Source organism: Canis aureus, chromosome 2, assembly GCF_053574225.1.
Source record: "Canis aureus isolate CA01 chromosome 2, VMU_Caureus_v.1.0, whole genome shotgun sequence".
NCBI lineage: Eukaryota > Metazoa > Chordata > Mammalia > Carnivora > Canidae > Canis > Canis aureus.
The window spans coordinates 5,209,087-5,231,500 of record NC_135612.1 but is presented as its reverse complement, the minus strand read 5'-3'; the positions used below and the strand labels follow the sequence as shown (position 1 = coordinate 5,231,500).

Genomic DNA, 22,414 nt, shown 5'->3' with positions numbered 1-22,414 from the left:
TATCGCCCAAAATTTTGACTATCAACTCTTCAAACTCACTAATGTAGATGATTTTGAAACTGAAACATTCAAATGCCAGACTCTGTCCAGATCCTTAGGAAAAGGTTTATTCTATATTTCCCTCTTTATTGATAACTGAAACCTGAAATGTGACCTTTGGACCATCTAGTCAATTCATGGAGTAGAATTCAAAGAAGCAAAATCCAGCTGTCTAATAACTAAAGAGGAAATTCAAAATTTATTTCAAGTTTTAAAAGATCATTAAGGGGATCCAGTGTTTAGCTTTCAAAAACACTTTGTCAAATCTCTTTTTCCAAGACCCATTTCCTTTGTAAACCTCAGCCACCTCCATCCAAATCACCCTACAAACCTCCAGGGTTTTACACTTTTCTTCTGCTTTCTCACATTTTTCCTCTCTCCGTGGCATCCATTATATCAACTTCTTCTGCCCAGCTTAGTGCCCTGACTACCATACACATCTCTGTTCTGGTTCCAAGCTATCCCTTCTGAGTGTGCATCAAAAACTATTCAGAAACAAGGTTGTCAGAGGGTGGTTAGACTCACGAGATGAAAAAGAAAAAAAAAATCCTGTCCCTTCCTTCTGTTCTTAAAATGCACAAACTCAGTGCAGAGAGGTTGTCTCTTGGGGCAGAAATTTGGTTTGAGCCCTGTCTTCAAACTCACTCATTACCTATCCAGCCATTTGGTCCTCAACAAGTCATCATAGTTGTATTCCTATATACCTTTACGTGATGCTTCTCACTTTCCCGAGTATTTTCTCATTCTTCATTCAGTAATCTTGTGAGGAGAAAAAGCAGACATTGTCACCTATGAGAAGCCAGGCAACACTTGAACAGAGGTCTTATGACTTCTAAGCAGTTGCAGACACAACTCTAGAGTTCATGGGTCTACTCAATGGGGTTGTCCCTTTCAGCTTGACCCTTACACAGGAATTCCTGTAGTTATGTTTCTTATAGGTTAATTATGTCCCACCCATCACTAAGAAGAGGTCATGTAGGAACAGAGCAAAAAGGCACCAAAGCCAATCCTGTTTTAAAAAATGACTGTTCTTGGGGGCACCAGGGTGGCTCAGTGGTTGAGCGTCTGCCTTCAGCTCAGGTCATGATCCCAAGATCCTGGAATCAAGTCCCACATCAAGCTCCCTGCATGGAGCCTGCTTCTCCCTCTGCCTGTGTCTCTGCCTCTCTCTGTTTTTCTCATGAATAAATAAGTAAAATCTTAAAAAAAAAAAAAGAAAAGAAAACTGTTCTTACTAGGAAAAAAACAAAGACTATTTGGGAATACCGTTGATCTAAACCATGCACAAGAAAGAAATATGAGCAAATATACAAGCAAATTCCAGGGATGTTTTATAATTAATACAACAGTGCAAAATTGTATATGATATACCAAAGATGATGACCAGTACCAGAACTACCCAACAATAAAAATAAAAGCTAGACCGTAGGACAATGTGTGACAAAGCCAAATGTGGCTAGAGGCTTTCCAGCAATCCCAGATTGGGGAATACATAGGCAATCCTATCAGAACTTAAAAGTGTATCAACTCCACAGGAGACTAGCATTGATATCTTGTTTTTATTCTATAGTAGTAGTTCAACCATGCTATTTAATGCTTCTCTTATCATCATAAAGCTCTGAATTTTTGAACCTTTTCAGTTGTGCTCACAGATAGGTATCTCCACAAGATGGACTCCTTATTAATCATTCTTTTATATATGGTGGGCACGCTAAAAACACACCATTCTTTACAGAGTCTTGCTTTCATGATTTTTATTCCTATTTGAATTTGCTGCATGGGGTAGAGACTAGAAAATACATTCAACAAATATTTAATGAAAACACACCATGTTCATCCAATCAATTCATGTTGATACCACATGTTGGGGATATAAACATGAGCCCTTGCAGAGCTCACTGGTTGTAGAGATAGATATACACACGGATAATTTATAATATAAGGATCTGACTGTGATTACTGACCTCTAAAGGCAATGTTACGGAGTTGAGAAGTAGAGTGGAAGGTGACAAAGGGAGGTAAGAAGCTATTACAAAAGCCACCACAAAAGAACAATATCACTCTGCTTTATTTTCACCATAGCATTTAGTACTAGCTTAAATTATTTTGTTCACTTATAAGGACAATTTTTTATCTATTTCCCACTTTTAGATTTTAAGGCCGATTTTAAGGGCATGTCTCCCTTTGCAAGGTGTTCCCAGCGTCTGGAACAGTGCCTGGCACGTAGTAGGAGTTTGTTATGTGTTGAATTGTGTCCTCCAAGAAGTATATGCTGGAGTTCTAACTCCCAATACCTCAGAATATGACCTGATTTGGAGAAATGGTCTTTCTTTACAGAGGTGATCAAGTTAAAATGAGATCATTAGCGTGAGCATAATGAGAACCCAATTTTTAAATCCAATATGACTATTGTCCTTATTTTTAAAAAAGAAGACATTTGGATACAGACACACATAGAGGGGACATAATGAGAAGAGAAACATAAGGAGAAGAGGCTCTCACAAATCCCAGGAAAAAAAAAAAAAACTTTTCTGATACATTGATTTCAGACTTCTGGCGGGACGGTAGGTTTCTGTTGTATAAGCCAACTGGTTCACAATACCCTATTACGGCAGCCCTAGAAAACCAACACGGAGCTCAAGGTGTGTTTGTAAAAGTAGAAAGGAATGAGATTAACTAAATTAGGGGAAATCCAAGAAATGGTAGATACAAAAGATAGTTCAGACTGGATTTTGCATTGAACCGCTATGGGAAATTAGCAAGAGTGAGGATCAACACAATTTAATATTTAATATCCTATAGGAAAGAAACTACAGAAGAGAAACATTTTGATTGTCTTTGTGTGTATTTAGATATGTTTTGGAGACATAGGGAGGTTTACTGCAGGAGAGTTTAGCTATAGATAAGCACTTTCAAAATATGCAGATGAACATATCCAACAAGCAATGAGGAATATGGGTGGATGGAAAATATAGATACGCAGGCCCTCTGAAATTGTACATTGTACTTGATATTGTAAGTGCAAATGAAAGTTACTAACAAGAGCATGCAAGTTGTGAGTAGAAATAGATCAAAGGTCTGGGGAAGAAACATCATTTATGGATGAGAAGTAACAAGAACGAATCAAGGAACGGAAGGAAGAGGAGGAAAAAATGGGAGAAAATGAATTATAAGATTCGAACAAAGAGGAATTTTCAAGAGGTTAGGGATTGTCCAGTGTATCAAACTCTGAAGGTGGGTTATGAAGGAGGAGACTGTAAATATTCTTTTATATTGGACCATGCCCTTGAATTAATTACGTGTAGTGTTCGAGTCAAAAGCCGGCATGGGGAGGTTGAGGATTGAAGAACACTGAAAAACCATAAAACAAGGATCTGATGTTCTAAGTGCATTGAAGAATAAAGCCCAGAGCCAATCCAACAAAGAACCTAAGAACAATTCAAGCCACACTTTGTTATTGCATGGTGTTCGATCTGGGCAATCCTCCAGAATCTATGAACAATTCCAAAATGCTTAAAACATATTTACTCAAGAAAATGCTTCATCAATTTTAATTCACTATGCAAAAATGGTTTTGTTAATGTGTTGGAAATTTGACTGTCACCAGCATATATGTTTTGCTAGGTTTCAAATGGGATATTTTATTTCTTAACATGCAGAGTCTGCTTATGGGCAAAGTCTTTAGGAATAGGAGGACTTTGAGCAGGACATTGGAGAGATAGCATTAAAAAGATCCTTGACTGGGGACACCTGGGTGGCTCAGTGGTTGGGTTTCTGCCTTCGGCTCAGAGTGTGATCCCAGTCCCAGGATCGGGTCCCATATCGGGCTGCGGGGAGCCTGCTTCTCCCTCTGCTGTGTCTCTGCCTCTCTCTCTGTCTCTCATGAATAAATAAATAAAATATTTTTTTTAAAAAACAAGATCCTTGATTGTAAAAGATTTTGCAACATTTCTAAGTGACTTCAGAACAAGTTATTTATTATTAATAAAATTTCCAATGATATTAGACAGTATGTTCCGTGAAGGCAGAAACTTCATCTGTTTAGCACATGTTATATTCCTAGAATTTGACACAGAACCAGGTTCAAAAATAGTACAAAATAAATATGTGGTTATTTAGAGTGCTTAACTTTGCTACAGTGTTCATTCATATGTACCTTCTCATTGGGCCTAAACATATCTAAATTCTTCTGTTTTGGAAAGAGTGAGACAAACAACTTGATATGTACTATATTAAAATTAATGTGTGTCCAGGCTTATCTACTAAAACATCAGAAAATATAAATGAGTATTTGTAGAAATTTTATTGGCATCACATTCCAGATAAAGTTTGCTAAAGCAGAACAATGTGAATCTAATTCAATTTTTAAACTTCAAGTTTCAATAAACAACATTAAATGTTACTGCAACAATATCATTCTCAGCACAGTATGACTTCTTACAGCACTGCAGAGAAATACAAACAAATTTGGGGGTAAAGCAGGTTTGTTTTTATTTTAAGCTTCATATAAAATCATTTCACTCAGTACAGTTAAAGTGAGAGTGGTCATTTCTACTGTCAGTTTTTTTCATGAGCTCCAAACTCGAAGAACTTCAGCTTCCAAAACCTCTGATCAGAGGTTAATTACAGAGAATGCACAATTAATTACATAGAACAATCTTTTAAATATAAAGATGAAACAAAATGATTAAGAGACTTAAATTTGAGAAAATGTTCAAAATGCATTGTGTACAATTCTGAAGTGTCTTCAAAATTACAGGCTAGAAAGAGTCCATTTTCACTTATATTTAAAAGCAGGGATGAGAATTTTGGGTAGAACGACAAAATTATCATTGTAATTACATTATTTTAATCTCTCAAAGTCTATAGGCAGAAAAGTACCAGGAGAGTGAGAATTGTTTATAAAAAAGGATGTTACAGTTTAATGCTCCAAATGGATCCTAGAAATTAAAATTTTTAATGCTTTATTTTAAACTAAATCACTGAGACTGTCCCATTGGAAATTAAAACAATGCAAAACTCTTCTGTATGGAAAAAATATGAAGAAATATATTACAAATTAAGCAAACTTATTTACCCCTTTATTAAACTTTCTTTAAATTAAGAAGAATAATTCTCCTTTATCCACACCTTCACACTAACTCATACTTTGTCTTCTCTATGGCATAAACTAGTATTACAGCTTTTTCATGAATGGATGCATTAATAATAATATGGCCATTTATATTCAGAGTCTTGCAGACCTCACCTTGAGGGACCCTTTGTCTCATTGACTTGATTCATTATTAGTCTAACTAACAGGATTCCAGTTTCTCAGTTTCAGTGTCCTATTTAGTTCTAATTTGTAACATCATAACCTTTGCTTAACCTCTCATTCAGGGAAGTCTTACAGTTCCTCCTCTAGACTGAAAAATTGCATAAATATTTAAATGTTAATTCAAAGAGAGTAAGAATGATGTCAAAATGTCCCTTAGAGCCAAAATTTCAGTAGGTTTGGCATAGTAGCATTATGATATGACCTAAAAATCCAAAAGGTGTCAATTTTTCCCCTCTGGCCTTAAATACTGTTTGTTCATGGAAGATTTTAAAAATGATTTGAAGGTCTGGGGTTGTTCTCCCTATAGATCTTTTATTTTTAAAGACAAATGGGAACTTGTCAAATAGCTCTAAAAATTGTGCAAATAATTATGGTGATGCCAGTCAAGAAAGCTGCATTTCCTTACTTCTCAAAATGTGGCTTTGATAAGTCAAAAAACTTTCAACCTGCTTATCTTGTACATTACACCCACAAAATCCCTGAACTAATCATAGCTTATGAAACCATGTTGTCAAAATAAAAAAAAATGATAAAGGTATATAAACTTGAGGTTAGATTAATTTCAGCAGTCATTCAAAGTAGTAATTTAAATACTGCATTTTGAGATAAATGCTTCCATTATTAGGTAGATATCTTATTTTAGAAGAGTAGTATGAGAATTCCTGACAAGCCAAGAGATCAAATTTAAAAGCACTATATATGAGAGATTTAGATTTGGCAAGATTGCATATTCTTCTTTTTTAAGATTGCATATTCAAAAATAAATTGACATTCCACCTGCAAATTTATTCCAATAAAAATAATATTCAACACACCAATTTTTATCTTTCATTCTAACATTGCCTAGAGTGAGAGCCTTTTGATTCTTAATATACATAGGTAATTACTGCTCCTTCTTCAGTTTTGAAGGGTTGTTTCTCTCCTTGTTTCCTCAGGGTCCCAGATTTTTAATGGCCTAATTATGATTTGCAGGCTTGAGGACTTTATGACTCCTGTACTTTATTTTCACTCTGTAATCCATGCTGGTTGGCACTCAAAGAGTGCCATATTGTGTGTCACTCAGAGAGTTGAAGGACAAATAGCATCGATTTCCAAAGAAAGTAAACTGTTACCATGGAACAACACAACGTGAATTCAGTCTAAACCAGATAGCATAAACTCTACAACCAGGTCGAAGTAGATCTCCTCAAACTGTTATGGTGGCTGATATCTCCTATGGAAAAGCCTCCATGCATGCACCCTAAAAGGAAAGAAGAAATTCAAAGACCACGTGTTCAGGAAATTTTCTTAAATTCCGAAATAAGGGTCATCAAGAGAGGATCAGATGACATAAGAAAACAAGACAGTATCATATGATGTAGGGCTGTTGCAAAAGGATCATGAAATCACCCTATGGATTCTGTTGGGGTACAAATGGAGCTTTGAGATTTAAGTTAGCCCAGAGTGGCTAATTAACTGTAATTAATATTGTTAACAAAACACCACACCTAAAGTAAACAGTGGCGCTTACAGAGCAGGAACGTATGTGAGAAGACAAATACTGTGTCGTTGATGCAATATCGCCTGTACATTTTGTACTGGACCTATTTTATAAATGAAAATGGAGACTCAGACATGTTCAAGAACACAGAGCCATTGACCCCACAAAATCAGCTCTCTTTCTTTTGATAGTAAGTCCACCTTTATTCCCACCAAACCATTTTACTCACTGAATTCCAAAAATTCAAGAACTTTCTGAAAATATTTGGGAGGCCATCCTAAGATTACTCATGTTTTACTTTGCTAAGAAAATTAAAAAGCAAAAATAAAAAATCTACATAACAATAATAAGCAGATTATTTTAAAAAGGATGTTTTTCTCTTTATAATAATTTATTGTTGAGAAAAATTCATTATTTTCTTTTATTTTTTTTTTTTCATTTCACTGCACAGGATGAAAAATACATCCCCATTTTGGAACCTACTCCCTGCCACAGCTGCCTGCATGCTATCAGTGTCAGTACAGGATCTGTGCAGGAATTTTATTATAGTTGAGTCACCTGTAGGTAAATTTTGAACCCTTTCCAGAAGGTGTACCACACACCTTTGATCCTAAGGCACATTTAACATCTTAATTTTTTTAATCAAGATGTAAATAAAAATTACAATATATATATTTAATACCATTATTTCCTTTTCTACACTGCAGCTATATTTAATTCAACAATGCATCTTATAATCATGAATATCATAGTCCTGAACAAATACTATATGTTTTGAATGACTGGTATACAATCAGACAAAAAAAAAAACCACAAGATATATTTCATAATTCCCAACCCCCAATATCCAGTGACAGGAAAAGAAAGGGGATCCAATAACTTGCAAGTGAAATGAAGAAACAAACTTCTATTCTCTCCAGGTAACTTTGTCAGATTCTAATTTAATAACTAACATCCTCTAAGAAATTAAAAAGTAACAAAAAGCAGTTTGGAGTTGAGGTCTAATATATTTGTTTTTGCCTATAAATAACTCTCTTATCTGGGATATCGGGAAATTATGTGCCCTGGTTGATCAAATATTCTGGTAAATAGATTATTACCCTACTTAATTCCATGTATATATCACTGAGTATGAAAAATTAAACTGCAATAAAATTTACTTAGCACAGAAATTAGGCTGAAGTAAAGTATCATCTTTTCTTTGATGACTCAAATATACTTTAAAGCCTCACATTAACCGTTATGAAAAATCAAGTGCAATAAAGGATAGGCCAGGTAATAGAATTCTTTGCCTAAAAGGACATCAAATAACCTCTTTTTTTCACATTTCATGCTTTTTTTTATAAATTAATACAAAGTAGCATCGTAATCATAAAAATGGCATGATCTCGAAAATGGATTCTCTTCCAGGGTTGATTTCTTCTCTACATGCTGACATGTAGAAATAAAGACACACTTTTATCCTGTATTTTTCACTAAATATTGATTGCATCCTAAGTATTTTCCATGTTTAGTGGCAAACTATGAATGATTAAATTATTCCTCAGGGTGATTTACTATAATTTAGGCAAACTTTTTAAAATTGTTAACCATTTTAGTTGTGCTGAGATTAATATCTTACTTTGCTACATATTTTTTCAGAAAATCACTATCTCAAATTATTTGTTTGCTGAGGATCTCTGGGTGGCTCAGTGGTTTAGCGCCTGCCTTCGGCCCAGGGTGTGATCCTAGAATCCCAGGATCGAGTCCCACATCAGGCTCCCTCTGCCTGTGTCTCTGACTCTCTCTCTCAGTGTCTCTCATGAATAAATAAATAAAATCTTTAAAAAATATATTTGTTTGCTTAATTCATTATGTTTGTCTTTCTTATTGGAGTAGCATTCCCATGGAAGCAGGAATTAAGTTCATCAATGAATCCCCAGAATGTAGCACACCACCAAGATATATAAGCCCATAAACATTGGTGGGATACATGGATGAGTGAATGAATCATATGCATATTTTTATTCACTTAGGAATAGCTCCCAAAAATGTTACCTTGGGCCTTACTGTTTCTTGGCTTTAGTTGCATGACTACACTCAAGTTAGTGTTTACACAGGAAAGTCTGAATGGTTTCCGACTGCTTTAGAAGACTCATTGTTGCTAAGGAAAGTGAGATGTGAAAGAGACAGAATGAGGGTGAGAATGGTCAAACAGGAGGTGGATATTTAAAGAAAACAAGGAGCATGGAGGAAACAACAAAATGTAGGGGAACCAAGAGGAATGGGAATTATGAGTGAAAATGGGGTATTTAAAGAGTAATTTCTGGAAAGGGTCTAGGGGACCCAAGATCAAGAACAGAAAATTACCAGTAAATTAAGTTCAAATGAACCCCCAAAACAAGCTAATTATGAGAATCTCCTAGAATCAATTTTTTTTAGTAAAAATCTCCCAGTGTCCCCTCTGGAAATTCTAATTCAGCGTGTCTGGGTAACTTGGTAATTTTTTTCTAGGTATAAATTATATTCAATATCATTTATTATAGAACAGAAAAGAAAAATGAATGCTAACATATTATGGTTAAGTCACATTGTATGTAGATTGTGTGAATTTTTATAAATGTTGGAGAATTTTCAAATTCTCAAAAATATTATACCCACTTCTGTGTCTAATTGTCTGAAATACTCTCTTAGATCTTTTATTCAAACTATATTATATATCAACTGTTAGGGACTAAATAAAGGAACACTACCACAGAAAAATTTCAGTTAGTGTTTTCTTCAGAATGTGTTTATCTGACCTTATGTTGAACATCGTCACGTGTATTTTATTCAGTTGACAGAGCTAGAATGTTATCATAGTTCACTATAAACTTTTACAGAATTCTTCCATTATACATGCAACTTCTATTAAAATCAATGGGAATCACACCAAAGATGCCTTGGAAAAATGTGAAAACATTTACATACAGCGCCGGCTAGTCAAACTACTGCAGTATTTGTTGTCTTTATTTTATTGTGTCTTCAAATTCAAATCACTTAAATACTTGACATGAAATATGGCTTCTCACCCAGTTCAAAGTTATTGTTAGTCATAGATTACTTTTTATTTATCTTCTCTAAAATACCTAACTGATGGGAATGTGATGGGCTAGCAATGAAATCTAGAAAAGGTTTTACTCACAAGGTTTGCAGTCCTGTCTTGTAGATCTATACGTTTGGCTTTGCCCTTCGTAAACAAACTCCCAAGTGCCTAGAACTTGTAATTTTTGAAAATGGGAGTCAAACTTACATGGGAATTGTTTTGGAATGATGCTGCAGTATATGCTTGGAATTAAAGCTATAGGTTTAGCTACATTTCAGGAAATATATACATTTCTTGCTTTAAACTATTCTTAGTCATTGTCAGTCTCCGAGTTTTAGATGTCTTTTTCAGAGAGGCCTCCGGTTATTTTCACTCGTTGAGTAAAAAAACATATTTAGTGCTACAGAGAACAAACAACATACAAATTTACAAAGACATTTTTCTCTCGAAGCTAGAGAATTTGTCTTGTATTCCTTGGCTCATTTTTTGTTAGCAGAGTGACCATAAGTAGGGAACTTTATGTTCTGAGACTCAGTCACCTCGTATGTAAAATGGGTTTGATTTCATCTGCCCCACCTAGGCCCTCCCAACATAATGAGGAGCAAACAAACCAACATGATGGAAGCACAGTAAAAATGCAAGGAGCATACAAACTTAATACATTTTTATTGGTATGTTCTATGAAAGCAAAATAAACATCTGGAGTTTTATTGGATTTTTCAATATATTTTCATGGAAAATGGTTTGATAGTGGAGAGTTTCTATAAGAGATTCTGAAATAGATTAAGTCTGGTAATGAAAGTGTTTCCATTAAACATGTGTAGTTCATTAAGTTATTCCACATGGTATCCAAATCATTAGTATCTTAAATGTAGCAAGGAAGATTGTGAACCGGGGATGACAGACATAAATCTACTCCAGAGACGGAGTTACTTTCCATGGAATAAGTGTTCAGTTAATTCTTGTTCTGACTAGAGAATGTTTCTATTTATTTGCTCTTATATCAAGATTTCCCATTCAGTTTTGAAACCTTAAGGAGCTTTCCTTATAACCATAGTTGAACTTTTTTTCTTTTTTTTTCTTTAGGAACACATGGTGCAAATTGACTGTTAAACATCCACATCTAGTTCATTTAGCATAGAGCACTGAATCACTGTCTTGGCAATAATGAATTTGCTTTCCAGATGAAGTCAAACTAATTATATTCTGGTTACTCGACTGTGAAGTCATGTGATACCACTTTTAATTTGTTTACACCAAATTACTCTTTGGTTAAGAGAAGATCTACATACACATTGTTCATTGGAGAAGGTCGCTGCCATTACACACACATTAAGATACTCATGATTCAAACATGTTGCTCCTGATGATTTTATTCCCTCCTGTGAGCCAGGTTTGATTTGAGGTGCTTATACCACGGATGCCTCCTAACTGCGTAATTCAAATAATACCATGTGCAAAATTGTGGCAGTTTGTATGCTATAAACTTAAGTTAAACCTTGTCAATACTGTTTTCAGTTCATCTAAAATAGAAGAGAAAGGGGGAAAAAGTGAATTTATCATAGCTAATATATGACATGAACATCTGCTCATAATAAGCTAGTCAAAATTAGTTTAAGTCTATCAGGCACAAAGAGAATATAAATGGCCCAAGACAAGGTATCCAGGCTGATGAAGAGACTACTATAAGAATAAGGCTGAGATTCTTCATTTTTTAAATTACCTGCCAACTGTGGCCCTCTCCTCTCTTAAATCCAGGTTCAGACTGTCACAAACACATTTCACATACCTCTCCAACTTCGTAGGCTGGCTACTAGACCCAGCCAAGAATTGTCACATGGATTTTTTTTTTTTTCAATATTCTTCTCTCATTTACTTTACTTCTCCATTTAACTTTTTTCCCCTTTCTAACCTAATCCTATAATCTCCTTGAACTTTACCACAGGATATTTCCCACCAATCCATCATTTTTAACAAAGAGGTAAGGCTGCCCTATCAGAAAGTGACAGGTTCCCATAATTTGAGTGGGCAGCTTTAGCCCAGCAAATCTGCCTGTGAACTTCCTCTCTTCATATCACTCCTTCCACTCTTCCATGACTTCTATCTTAAGGCTGCTTGAAAACTAAATAGAAGACTTTCAAATAGCTCCATGAGATTTCAAACCCTGGCATTGCTCCTTATTAAGTGTTGTGACCTTGGATAAGTTACTTAACTATTCTGAATCTCGGTTTAGTCATCTGTAAAATAGAGATAAATAATATCCACCGCATGAGATAGCAGTAAGAACTAAAAGTGATCACGTACATTAAAAAATAAATTAGCACAGTACATGACACATACGATGGACTGGTTAGGTTGCTATACTTGAATTTGAAGTTAACACTCCTCTTTCACTTTATCACATTGTTCCATTTCTTTCCAGTTAAGAATCCTAAAACATTCTTTGTAACTTATTTCACACTTTTCATAAACTACCTCCTGTGTATCAGTCAGCTTCTACTGCATAACAAATCATCCTAAAACTTAGTTACTTAAAACAATAATGAGTAATTATTTCTTTGTGTTTCCCATAACATTTTGGATTAGCTAGGCTGATCTTTTGGTCTGACTTCAATAGCATAGGATGGTTGCACTGACATGTTTGGGACCTCAGCTGAAATGGTTGTGATAGCTTGATTACAACACCTGAGGTCTTTCCCCATGGCCTCATTTTCCAGTTGGTCAGCCCAAGTTTCTTCGTAGCAGAAAGATTCCCATCTCAAAGGAAGAAAAGTCTCACTGCTTAAGTCATATTGGTGTTACATTTTTAAGCACAGAGAAAACACTAAAAATAAATTTAAAAAATTAAAATTAAAAAACCAAAAAAACCATTGAAGCCTCACAACCTTGGGTTAAAATTCGTTTTCTGCTACCTTATTCACTGAATGATCTTGAGAAAACTATTCATCTTGAGTCTAAATCCTATTTTTCCCTATAATATATATCAATAGTACAAGGTTAGTTTCAGAGTTAAGTAAGATAGCATGCATAATTTGATCAATTTAGCACCTGTGAATTGGTTTAAAAAAAAATGTTATTTTCCTTGTACAATCATCTGCCGTTTGGGCTTCTTTTTTTTTTTTTTTTTTTTTGCTGTTTACTACCAGCACAATCACTGCACCTCCATTATGCTACATAAAAAGCCCAAAATATCACAAATTTATTATCCTTAGAATTAAATATTTCTAGTTATTATATTATTATATTAATATATAGAGAGAACCATGAAATCCACATTTTCACACTAAGAACAAGAAATAATATTTATCAGAACTACCTCTATTTAATTAATATTAAATTTTCCTCTAGTTATCGCCCACTATAAAGCTAGAGATACATAAAAATCCCCACTTGAGAACCTGCATGATGTGGGCAGCCCTGGTGGTGCAGCGGTTTGGTGCTGCCTGCAAACTGGTGTGTGATCCTGGAGACCTGGCATCGAGTCCCACGTCGGGTTCCCTGCGTGGAGCCTGCTTCTCCCTCTGCCTGTGTCTCTGCTTCTCTCTCTCTGTGTCTATGAATAAATAGATAAAATCTTAAAAAAAATTAACATGAATGATGTGTTTAAAAATATAGAAAATTATTTATGAATTATATAAGATTATTAAGATATTTTCTGTTGACAGAGGAATTCAGTACTACACAAATAAATAGCAAAGAAAATAAATGTACAAAGTAGTTAGGACAGTATTAATAATATTTCGATATCAGAAATGAAAAAGAGTTTAATTCTTTACAATTTCTTTAGAGTGCTTACACTTGTTTTGGCCATTATATGTCAGTAGTGATACATCTGTGTGTTAAACTACTTCATGTCTAAAACCAGAATTGAGGGGCGCCTGGGTGGCTCAGGTAAGCATCTGACTCTGATTTAGGCTCAGGTCATAATCTCAGGGTTGTGAGATCAAGCCCCGTGTTGGTCTCTGTGCTGGGCGTGGAGCCTGCTTAAGATTCTCTCTTCCTCTCCCTCTGCCCCTGACCCCACCTCACACACTTGTTCCCTCTAAAGAAAATAAAACCAGGATTGATCTCTTCAAGAGCACATATTGTTTTAACCTCTACCAGGAAGAAAAATTTGCCTTTTCATTTTTTTAATCAGAGGCATCTTTCTTCTTTTCCCATCTCTCTTCCCCTGCCTCAGAGGATGAAAAACCATTTGGCCACATCTAGGACACTGTTTCACTGCATTTGCTGGTGGGCAAAAACCCACAGGCTCCTGAGAGTGGGGTTGGTAACAATGCCAAGGCCCCTCGAGGCCATGCCATCTCATCCTTTCCTCCTTCTCACGTGAAGACTTGGTCCCTTGGAAGTTCTCACTGATGTGAACTCGGTAGCTAAATGAGAAGTTGCATGAGCTAAGTGATAAAGAGAAGACTGAGGCAGATCTTGTGACACAGCTGATGAGAGAACTCTGTTTTGCTGGATCAGACTGTTGGCCGGACACGTTCAACAGCCCATGCCATCTCATTTGTCGTTATTCCTTATGTATTTAGCTTCTTCAGGAACTTCATAAAAAGGAAAGGATTGACAAAGCTTCACCTAGGCGTACACTACTCCCTAACTATAACACTGAGTACCAGCAAAATCCCTCTGGCATGTATCAATATGCATCGTAGACGCAATTTTGATGCTTCTTTAATTAAAAACAGTGACATTAAAATACTATCAGAATATCTAAATTATAATTAAAATTTTAATTCTTTGGGAGCACCACCCTTCACCAAATGAAAAGTAGCATCAAATAAAGAAGAATTGAAAGCACATACAGAGATAACAGTTCCTGTCCTACTGAAATACTGATGTGAAGATAAAAGGTATCCAAAGTTTCACATTGCTATCTGGGGAATCTAGAAGGAAGTTACAAGCCCAGATTTTCATAGAATTCCATCAGATTTTCATAAAATTCCATCAGCATAAGTCATTTAGCCAGAAGACAGGAGTTACAGCAGAAAACCAAAAATGACATGCAGGAAGCATTGACTATGAGCCAGGTGCTGCTCCAAGACTTGCCTGCACTGTGCCCTTTATTTCTTATAAGTTCATGAGCTTAGAAGAGGTTTTGTGAGGAACTCGAGGTTGCAAACATAAAAGGTGATGAAACCAGGATTCCAACCAGGCAGTGATCTAATTCTAGACCCCATACTCTTGGCTACTCCCCAGTGCTGTTTCTAATGAACATGCCTTCCAATGGATAATACCTTCTCAATCATTGAATATGCTATGCACAAAACAATCCAATGGATGCTGCATAAAATATGGCAATGCACAATTTATGGTGCCTGCCCTCGTGTAATTGACAAACACTGTAATGCACTAAAGCATCACAAATACCTGACATCAAAAATGTATATACATATATAGGTATGATATGAGTAGTATAATAAAGTGAGTGGCTTAAGACCTAGAAGAGGGGAAAAGGCCTCTACCAGGCTACATTCTCTTCAGCAACTTCCTTCAGTGCAATAAGAAAATCTTAGATTGTAAGTTAGATTTTTGTATTATACAAAAATAAATGACATGACTTTCTCTGCTCTACAGCTGCACAAGAATTGTTAGGAACATGCTTTTTCTTGATTGAAGTCAAAAAACTAGCTAGTCACTTCAAATTTGGATGTCTCTACATATGATGGCCACATGTGTTTTGAAGTATTTATTAATCAAATGTAAATAAGTGAATAAGATCAAACTCTCCACTAGCTACTTGGCTCTGATGAATTGTCATCGCTTACTTCTGTTCTCTATAAATAGATTAGGCACAATGACTTCAATTCAGTGCGTAATTATTCCACATTTTCTGTGTACAAGGCATGGTAATACGTCTGGCTGTGTGGCAATAGGGCACGTAAAGGTGAACTATACAGTGGCTGCCTCAGGGGAGATCATACATTGGTGTAGAAGGCTGGCGAGTAAACATTTGAAACATAACCCCCCAAAAAATAGGGACAAAACTCCAAATGGTAAAAACACCACCTGCCTGTGTTCCTTTAATCTGGGCTGCAAAACTTTAGTAATGATATTCCTAAGGTTCTTCCCAGAGCGCTTTGTCCTCCACAAAACAAAATGTGATATGAACTTAAACAAGCACAATTCTGGTTATTTGTGTGAACAAACAAGGAACAACAATAAAGACGCTATTTCATATATATTATGCTAATTTTCATAATTTTCTTGGGCCAAGGAAGCCTGTTATTATTTCTAACGAGGCAGCTTTCCAAGAGTTTGATTTTGTTTTTGCTCAGTACTGGGAGTCACCGCCAGCACGACGATCACCTCGTTACTTGATGAAATGTCTTAACCTTTACATTTCCCACGACCTGATGGCTTTCCTTTCCAATTTCCGTCTATTGGAATGGCCTGGATACCTGCATCAAAATAATAACAATAAGCTCTAATAACTTAATATTATTTGAATTGTATGGTCCCCCAGAGCTCCTAATTTTCCAAATTTGTTCAAAAGTTGCTCTAAAAGATCAGCCCAGGGCAGCCCATGTGGCTCAGCGGTTTAGCGCCACCTTCAGCCCAGGGCGTGATCCTGAGTCTGGGATCGAGTCCCACGTCGGGCTCCCTGCATGGAGCCTGCTTCTCCCTCTGCCTGTGTCTCTGCCTCTCTCTCTCTCTCCTCTCTGTGTATTCTCATGAATAAATAAATAAATAAAATCTTTAAAAAATAAAATAAAACAAAATAAAATAAAATATCAGCCCAACAAGTGTAACAATGAAAACTAATCCAACGTGGATGTACTCAGGAAGGCATTTCCATAAATCTGGCAACCACACAGTAAAGACAGTGAGTTCAGAACTGCAAAAAGGAGGACAAGTGATCACAAATGATCACATTGCTAGCATTCGTCATTCCAAAAGGCTCACCTCTGTGCTTCTTTCAAAGGAGTGTTAAAAGAGAAATAAATCTATCAGTAGCACTTAAAGACAAGCTGTTGTCTTCCCTGTGTGGTGGTAACTAGGGCGATCAATCAATCAATCAGAAAAAGGGAAGAAATGATCCCTGGTATTCTATGAAGGGAATGTCACCATACACAAGGGGAACTGTAAGCAAATGTCACAATTTAATAGACAAGCTACTCAAACTTCCCACTGAAACGTCTGTGGAACTCTGGCACCTGCTATTACCTTGGAGACAAAAAGAACTGTCTCCTTTGAGTTCCCCCTCATTGCTTACATCCAAAAAGAGATTGTTCTAGAGTGCAAATAGTCTGAAAACAACAGTTTTATGGCAGTGAGAAGCCTACCATTCTAATTACTGAAGAAAACGGATCCAAAATGACCTGAAAAGACAAAATTACATACACAGATAAAGTAGGAATGTCCAGGTTTTATTTCAGTGTAAATTGTATGATTTACTTAAAATTTTATAAGATCTCTGCAACGGATTTTCTTTTCTTTTTTTTTTTTTTTTTAAGATTTTTTTATTTATTCATGAGAGACACAGAGAGAGGCAGAGACACAGGCAGAGGAAGAAGCAGGTTCCCTGCAGGGAGCCAGATGGGGGACTTTATCCCAGGACCCCGGGATCACGCCCCAAGCCCAACCACTAAGCCACCAAGACGTCCGCAACGGATTTTCTTATCCTTCTCTCGAAAAGGCTCTTGTTTAGCTGACTGATTGCTTTAGAGCAGATTATTAGCCGAATTTCTACAAGCGGTTTTTCTTTTTTTCAGAAAGGAAGAAAAATTTACTTTTAAACCTAATTCTATAGAGTCAAGCCAGCTGGGCTCTTGGGGAAGTTCTCTGGACTAGGTTTAAAGAAGCTCCCTCCAGCTAAGAGTAAGAATCTTTTTTTTCACTTGTTTGCAGAAACCAGTGTGCCATTAACCTCAGGCGTTTTATAAGGGTAATTATTGACACTCAAACTCAGTTTGTTCAGAAACAGAAGAGGGATCGGTCACATACAAAAATACCTTTCCTCTGACTGACAATGCTACTATTTTTGAAAAGTACACTTTGGATGTTTTGCAAATAAAAAATAATAATAAAGGAAATAGAAAAAGGTAGCATAAGACCTGAAGCTTGTCTTAGGTTCAACACCAGTGTCAGAGGCACTTGGTCACATCTTTAACTCAATCTTCATACAGTAGGAACAGGAGAAAAAATTCTGGAAATATTTTTTTGAAGCAATGTTGTTAATTAACATAAAGAGAAGAGTGGCAATTTTCTGAACATTTCATGAAAATCTCTGGCCCAGAGGAAACTATTCAATATGATTTTCAATAATCAGATTACCATATACCCTGATAAATAAACATTAGCAGGAGCACAAACCTGCATTTTCCTTATAGGAGGATAAGAACTGCTGTGTCTTTTGGATAGAGAGGCTCTTTAAAGGGCTATTTTATTCAACTGTCAAAATAACACATTCCTTCACCTAATGACTTTGTGGGATTAACTAAAAAGCTACAAAAAAGAATCATAAATAAAATGCTAAGATCAAAATTTAGAAAAAACACAAAAAATCTGAGCTTCCTAGTATCCTAGAAACATCAGATAGTCTCGTAATGACCTGTAGTTAATTTTTCCTTTGGACATATACTAGAAATAATCTCACTATCTAAATTTTATTTTTCTATGTGAAATTAATAAATCAAATCATATATGTCACATATGTAGAGCGCCAAAAATGATATATGCATAGCAATACAGATGCATCTCTAATGAGAGAAAGAAAAGCTAAAACGTGATTTCCCAGGACCCTGACTTTTCTAGAGTTCCAACCTTGTCTCATTCTCCTTAACCAACCAGCGACCAAATATACTTTTTAACCTCAGGGAAGAAACTTATTGTAGATTCTGCAAAAAGTGCAACTGTATCATAACTGGCAAAGATTCCAAACTGCAGAATGGAAAACGGAACAAAAACAACAACAAATCCTCCAGAAATCCAGCAAATCACAATCACTATGGCTATCAGAGGAACAGAATTAAGTCTGTGCATCCAGGGAAAGAAAAAATATATATTTTATTCTCTATCTATCTCCAGAAAAAGATATTTATACATATATATATATCTTATATATAAAAATATATTTTTATTGCAGGTATATGGATAACGGTAAATAACAAAATACAGAACTTTAAAAAACAGTGCTGGAATAAAACTAAGGAAAAACTAAACTATGAAAAACCATGAATTAATTGTTCATGAATATCACTGAATCAATATGAACTACAGGAGCGTAAAGCCTGAACATTATGTTCATGTCCTTTCGACTTTCTCCCACATGACACCTTTCCTCAACTTTGCCTTGAACAGAGAAGGCTGCCCATCCACCCCACCGCCTGGGAAGAAAAATGACACCCATTTACACTAAAAATTTCACTAAATAGTGTCAAGGAGAAGATTAGCCAGAGAGAATTGGAAGATACCCACAAGGAGCACTCTACTTAGGAAAGGAGCATCTGAGATCTAGGCCACTAATAATGGAAGTAATCAAAGTAGCACTTAAGTTGCTGAGTATCACAACAAAGTAAAACCATAGGCAACCTTAAAGTTTAGAAACCTTTGACACCAATTAAGTATTGACAGTTTTCATTGCTATTTTCTTAATTTTCTTCTTTTCTCCTTTGTTGAAATAAGCTTTTCCGTTTGGCATCTGTCCCAAGATAAGTTTACGCTTATCTCAATACACTTAAGTCAACCGATCAATCTTCTTACTCCTGAAACCATTTACCAACGAACTTGGGGACCAAAAATGTACTGAAATGATCTGCTTGTCACAATAAATCTCCCAGTGCAAAATTCTCCTTTTGATTTGTTTATGTCAATACGTACTTTCTAGCACAGTAAAATAAAACTGGAAGTCTCTACGTTATAACAAGAAGAAATACCTTGAAATTGTATAAGCAATGAATTTAACGAGATTAGAACAGTTGCCATTTTGCCACAATACCAAGAGAACCATCTCATATACGCGGAGGTCCTGGGTGCACATACTGATTAAAGCACAACTTCAAGAAGTCAGATGTGTACTCACTAGACCAAGGACTGGAAAGATTTTTTTTTTTTTTTTAGGTTTAATTCTGGATGAATATAAACAACTTAGAAATAACAAACTTCCAGCTTTCCAAATAAACTACCTTCATTATCTCCTTAGCCATGGTAAGTAGGATAAATAGGTTCTGCTGGACACCTTACAACTACCCAGACAGCACCTACAACAGGCTCTCGATTTTCCCAGCAGCAGCAGCACCACCACCATGTGGGTACAGGTTAAGAAATCCAACTCTGGAGACCCGTCTAGGTGGGACTCATAAATCTGTGTTTCCACGAGTCCTCCAGGGCCTGATGCTGGTCAACAGTTTGAGACCCATTGAACAAAGAGTCGTTTCCCATTCAAAAGGAAATGCAGGTTGTAATAATGTGCCTTGCTGAGTCAGGAGCCAGGTCATGTGAGGCTTGGCTGTCCCTCTAATAAATGTCAGCTGGGAATTACCTTGGCTACTAATGACTATAAAGTATTTTGGTACAAGTGCAGGTTAATACCCCACTATTTCATTTGCTTTTGGTCCTAGGTAGCTATTTAGAGTCTCATGTCACTTATAAACTAAGCATAGTTTAAAACAGCTTAAAGGAAAAGCTTCAATTCATAAATAGTGTCCGGCCTATCTAATCTTCTTACATTTTTCTTTTAGATAAAGGGCCTCAGAGATATTAAGTGTTATTACATTTAAATTAATCTCCATGCACTGAGTATTCCAAATAAGAAAGTTATTTAGTTTTACCCCAAAGAAAAAGACCGGATCCAACAGATCTGGCATTTCTGGCTTTAAAATTATTCCTCAACTGGAATAGAATGATTATTGTTTAGTTTAGTTTTGCCTCACATATATCACACTAATGTAACAAGAGGCTACATTGGGAGCAACATTACAAAGAAATTTTATGATTCCTAGACAGACTTTTCTTCAGAATACTTGCATAATATTAAAATTCAAGAAATTCTTAAGGAAAAACCCTGTATAACAAAAGCTGAAGAACACTCAACATATTTACCGGAACGATTTAGAGTTGTTCCTGTCTTAACTACATAACAGATTTGGGGTTGTAGGTAGAGTGTTTCGTAACTGCATATGCATTAAGACTGAGCTGGGAAAGATTATCCTAGGGCAGCGCTTCTCCAAGCATCATCCTGGGATGATGCATGGCTTTTCCAAGGAAATTGTTAAAACACTAATTCTCTGCCCCGCCCTAGTGTATCAGATACCCAGGGCAGGTGATTTTCAGCAATCCCTCCAGGAAAGGGATTCACTAAAGTTTGAGAAACCCTATACCAGTGAAGTGCCCGCACAGGCTTCTGTCTTCTAAGATCCAATGTGATCTTCTTGTCAATAGAAGATCCCACCCTTTGTAAAAGATAAGATCCTTGATTTACGGGTTCATTCAGCAACACTGATTGACAGCCCACTTGGCACCAGGAACTGTGGTAGGCACCGTGGGGCAGAGAGAGAGAGAAAAGGAGGGCGGGTGGGAGGGAGGGAGACATTGAGACAGAGGAGAGGGAGGAAGGGGATGACTGAGCTGGAGTGATTGCAGAGAAAAGAAGTGGATACATTTGAAAGCATAGCACATGCTAATGGTATCTAATTCTCTTGTCATACTACAGAATTTTCTAGCTACCTCTAACTTTAGCCACAACTTTACCACTGCTGATAGCAAGGATGAGCATGAAAATGTGTGAACGCTGCTTTTCCTAGATTCTCTGACCTGATCCATAATAATGATTAAGCAGTTCTGTATTTAAAAGTTTAGCTAGTTGCTCCAAAGCCAGAGAGAAGCTGGACGAGAGATGTATGTGTTCTTATTTATTTTACCAGCAAAAGAATAGTTCACTACCAGAAATTTTGAATTAGATGTTCTATATGAATGCTTCCCAAGCCTTCCAAGATGTCCTAAACAGATACTCCTTCATTTTCTGACTTTCCTCTTTCTTCTTATTTCCTATAGTCCATTTCTTTCTCGTAGCCCCATTAACACATATGCATAATGCTTCAAGCCATGGAAATGCAGCAGCCCACCTAGGACTGCATTTCCAGGACTGCACCCAGGCCTCCATGGGACGGATGGCCATGAGAAGGTCTAGGTGTCTTTGTAAGAACCTAGAAAGCTAATATGCAATGTAGTGTGAAAAATGTGGCCTCCTTTACCAATCTTCAAATGTTTAGTAAAATTCAGTCCCACTAAAGCCTTGTGTTGGTGCCTGAATGGTTTCTAGTGTTTAGCAAAGTTAGGACTGGTAATACGAACTTACTCAGGGGAGAGAAGATCTTGGTTCATTGCTCTGCTAACAAAAGATGACATCTGGGGAAGGATGAGACAAACTGGATGCCACCACCATAGTTTAGATAAGAGACAATGGTGGCGACTTACAAAGTCCCCTGGACATCCCCATTGGCCATAATCAACATAGAGCCATTGGAGTGTCTCTAGAAACCTTATTTCAAGTACTGTACAGGTAGGCTATGTG

The 22,414-nt window shown here is 36.3% G+C and overlaps 1 protein-coding gene across 25 annotated transcripts in view; it reads right to left on the bottom strand.

Annotated features, from left to right (window-relative positions):
• LOC144292196 (uncharacterized) overlaps nucleotides 1–22,414 on the bottom strand; it is a 165,509-nt gene that overhangs the window by 4,780 nt on the left and 138,315 nt on the right. For 14 of the 25 annotated variants that reach the window (XM_077862084.1, XM_077862157.1, XM_077862193.1 and 11 more), the window contains one exon: nucleotides 13,008–13,453. The exons of 5 other annotated variants lie outside the window; for them this stretch is intronic. In XM_077862084.1, the coding sequence (XP_077718210.1) occupies nucleotides 13,259–13,453 (195 nt within the window). In that variant the 3' untranslated portion in view covers nucleotides 13,008–13,258. Of the gene's footprint in view, nucleotides 1–13,007; nucleotides 13,454–15,507; nucleotides 16,302–22,414 lie in introns of those variants that run through there. 6 more of the 25 variants (XR_013359702.1, XM_077862224.1, XM_077862253.1 and 3 more) reach the window with 3 other exon arrangements.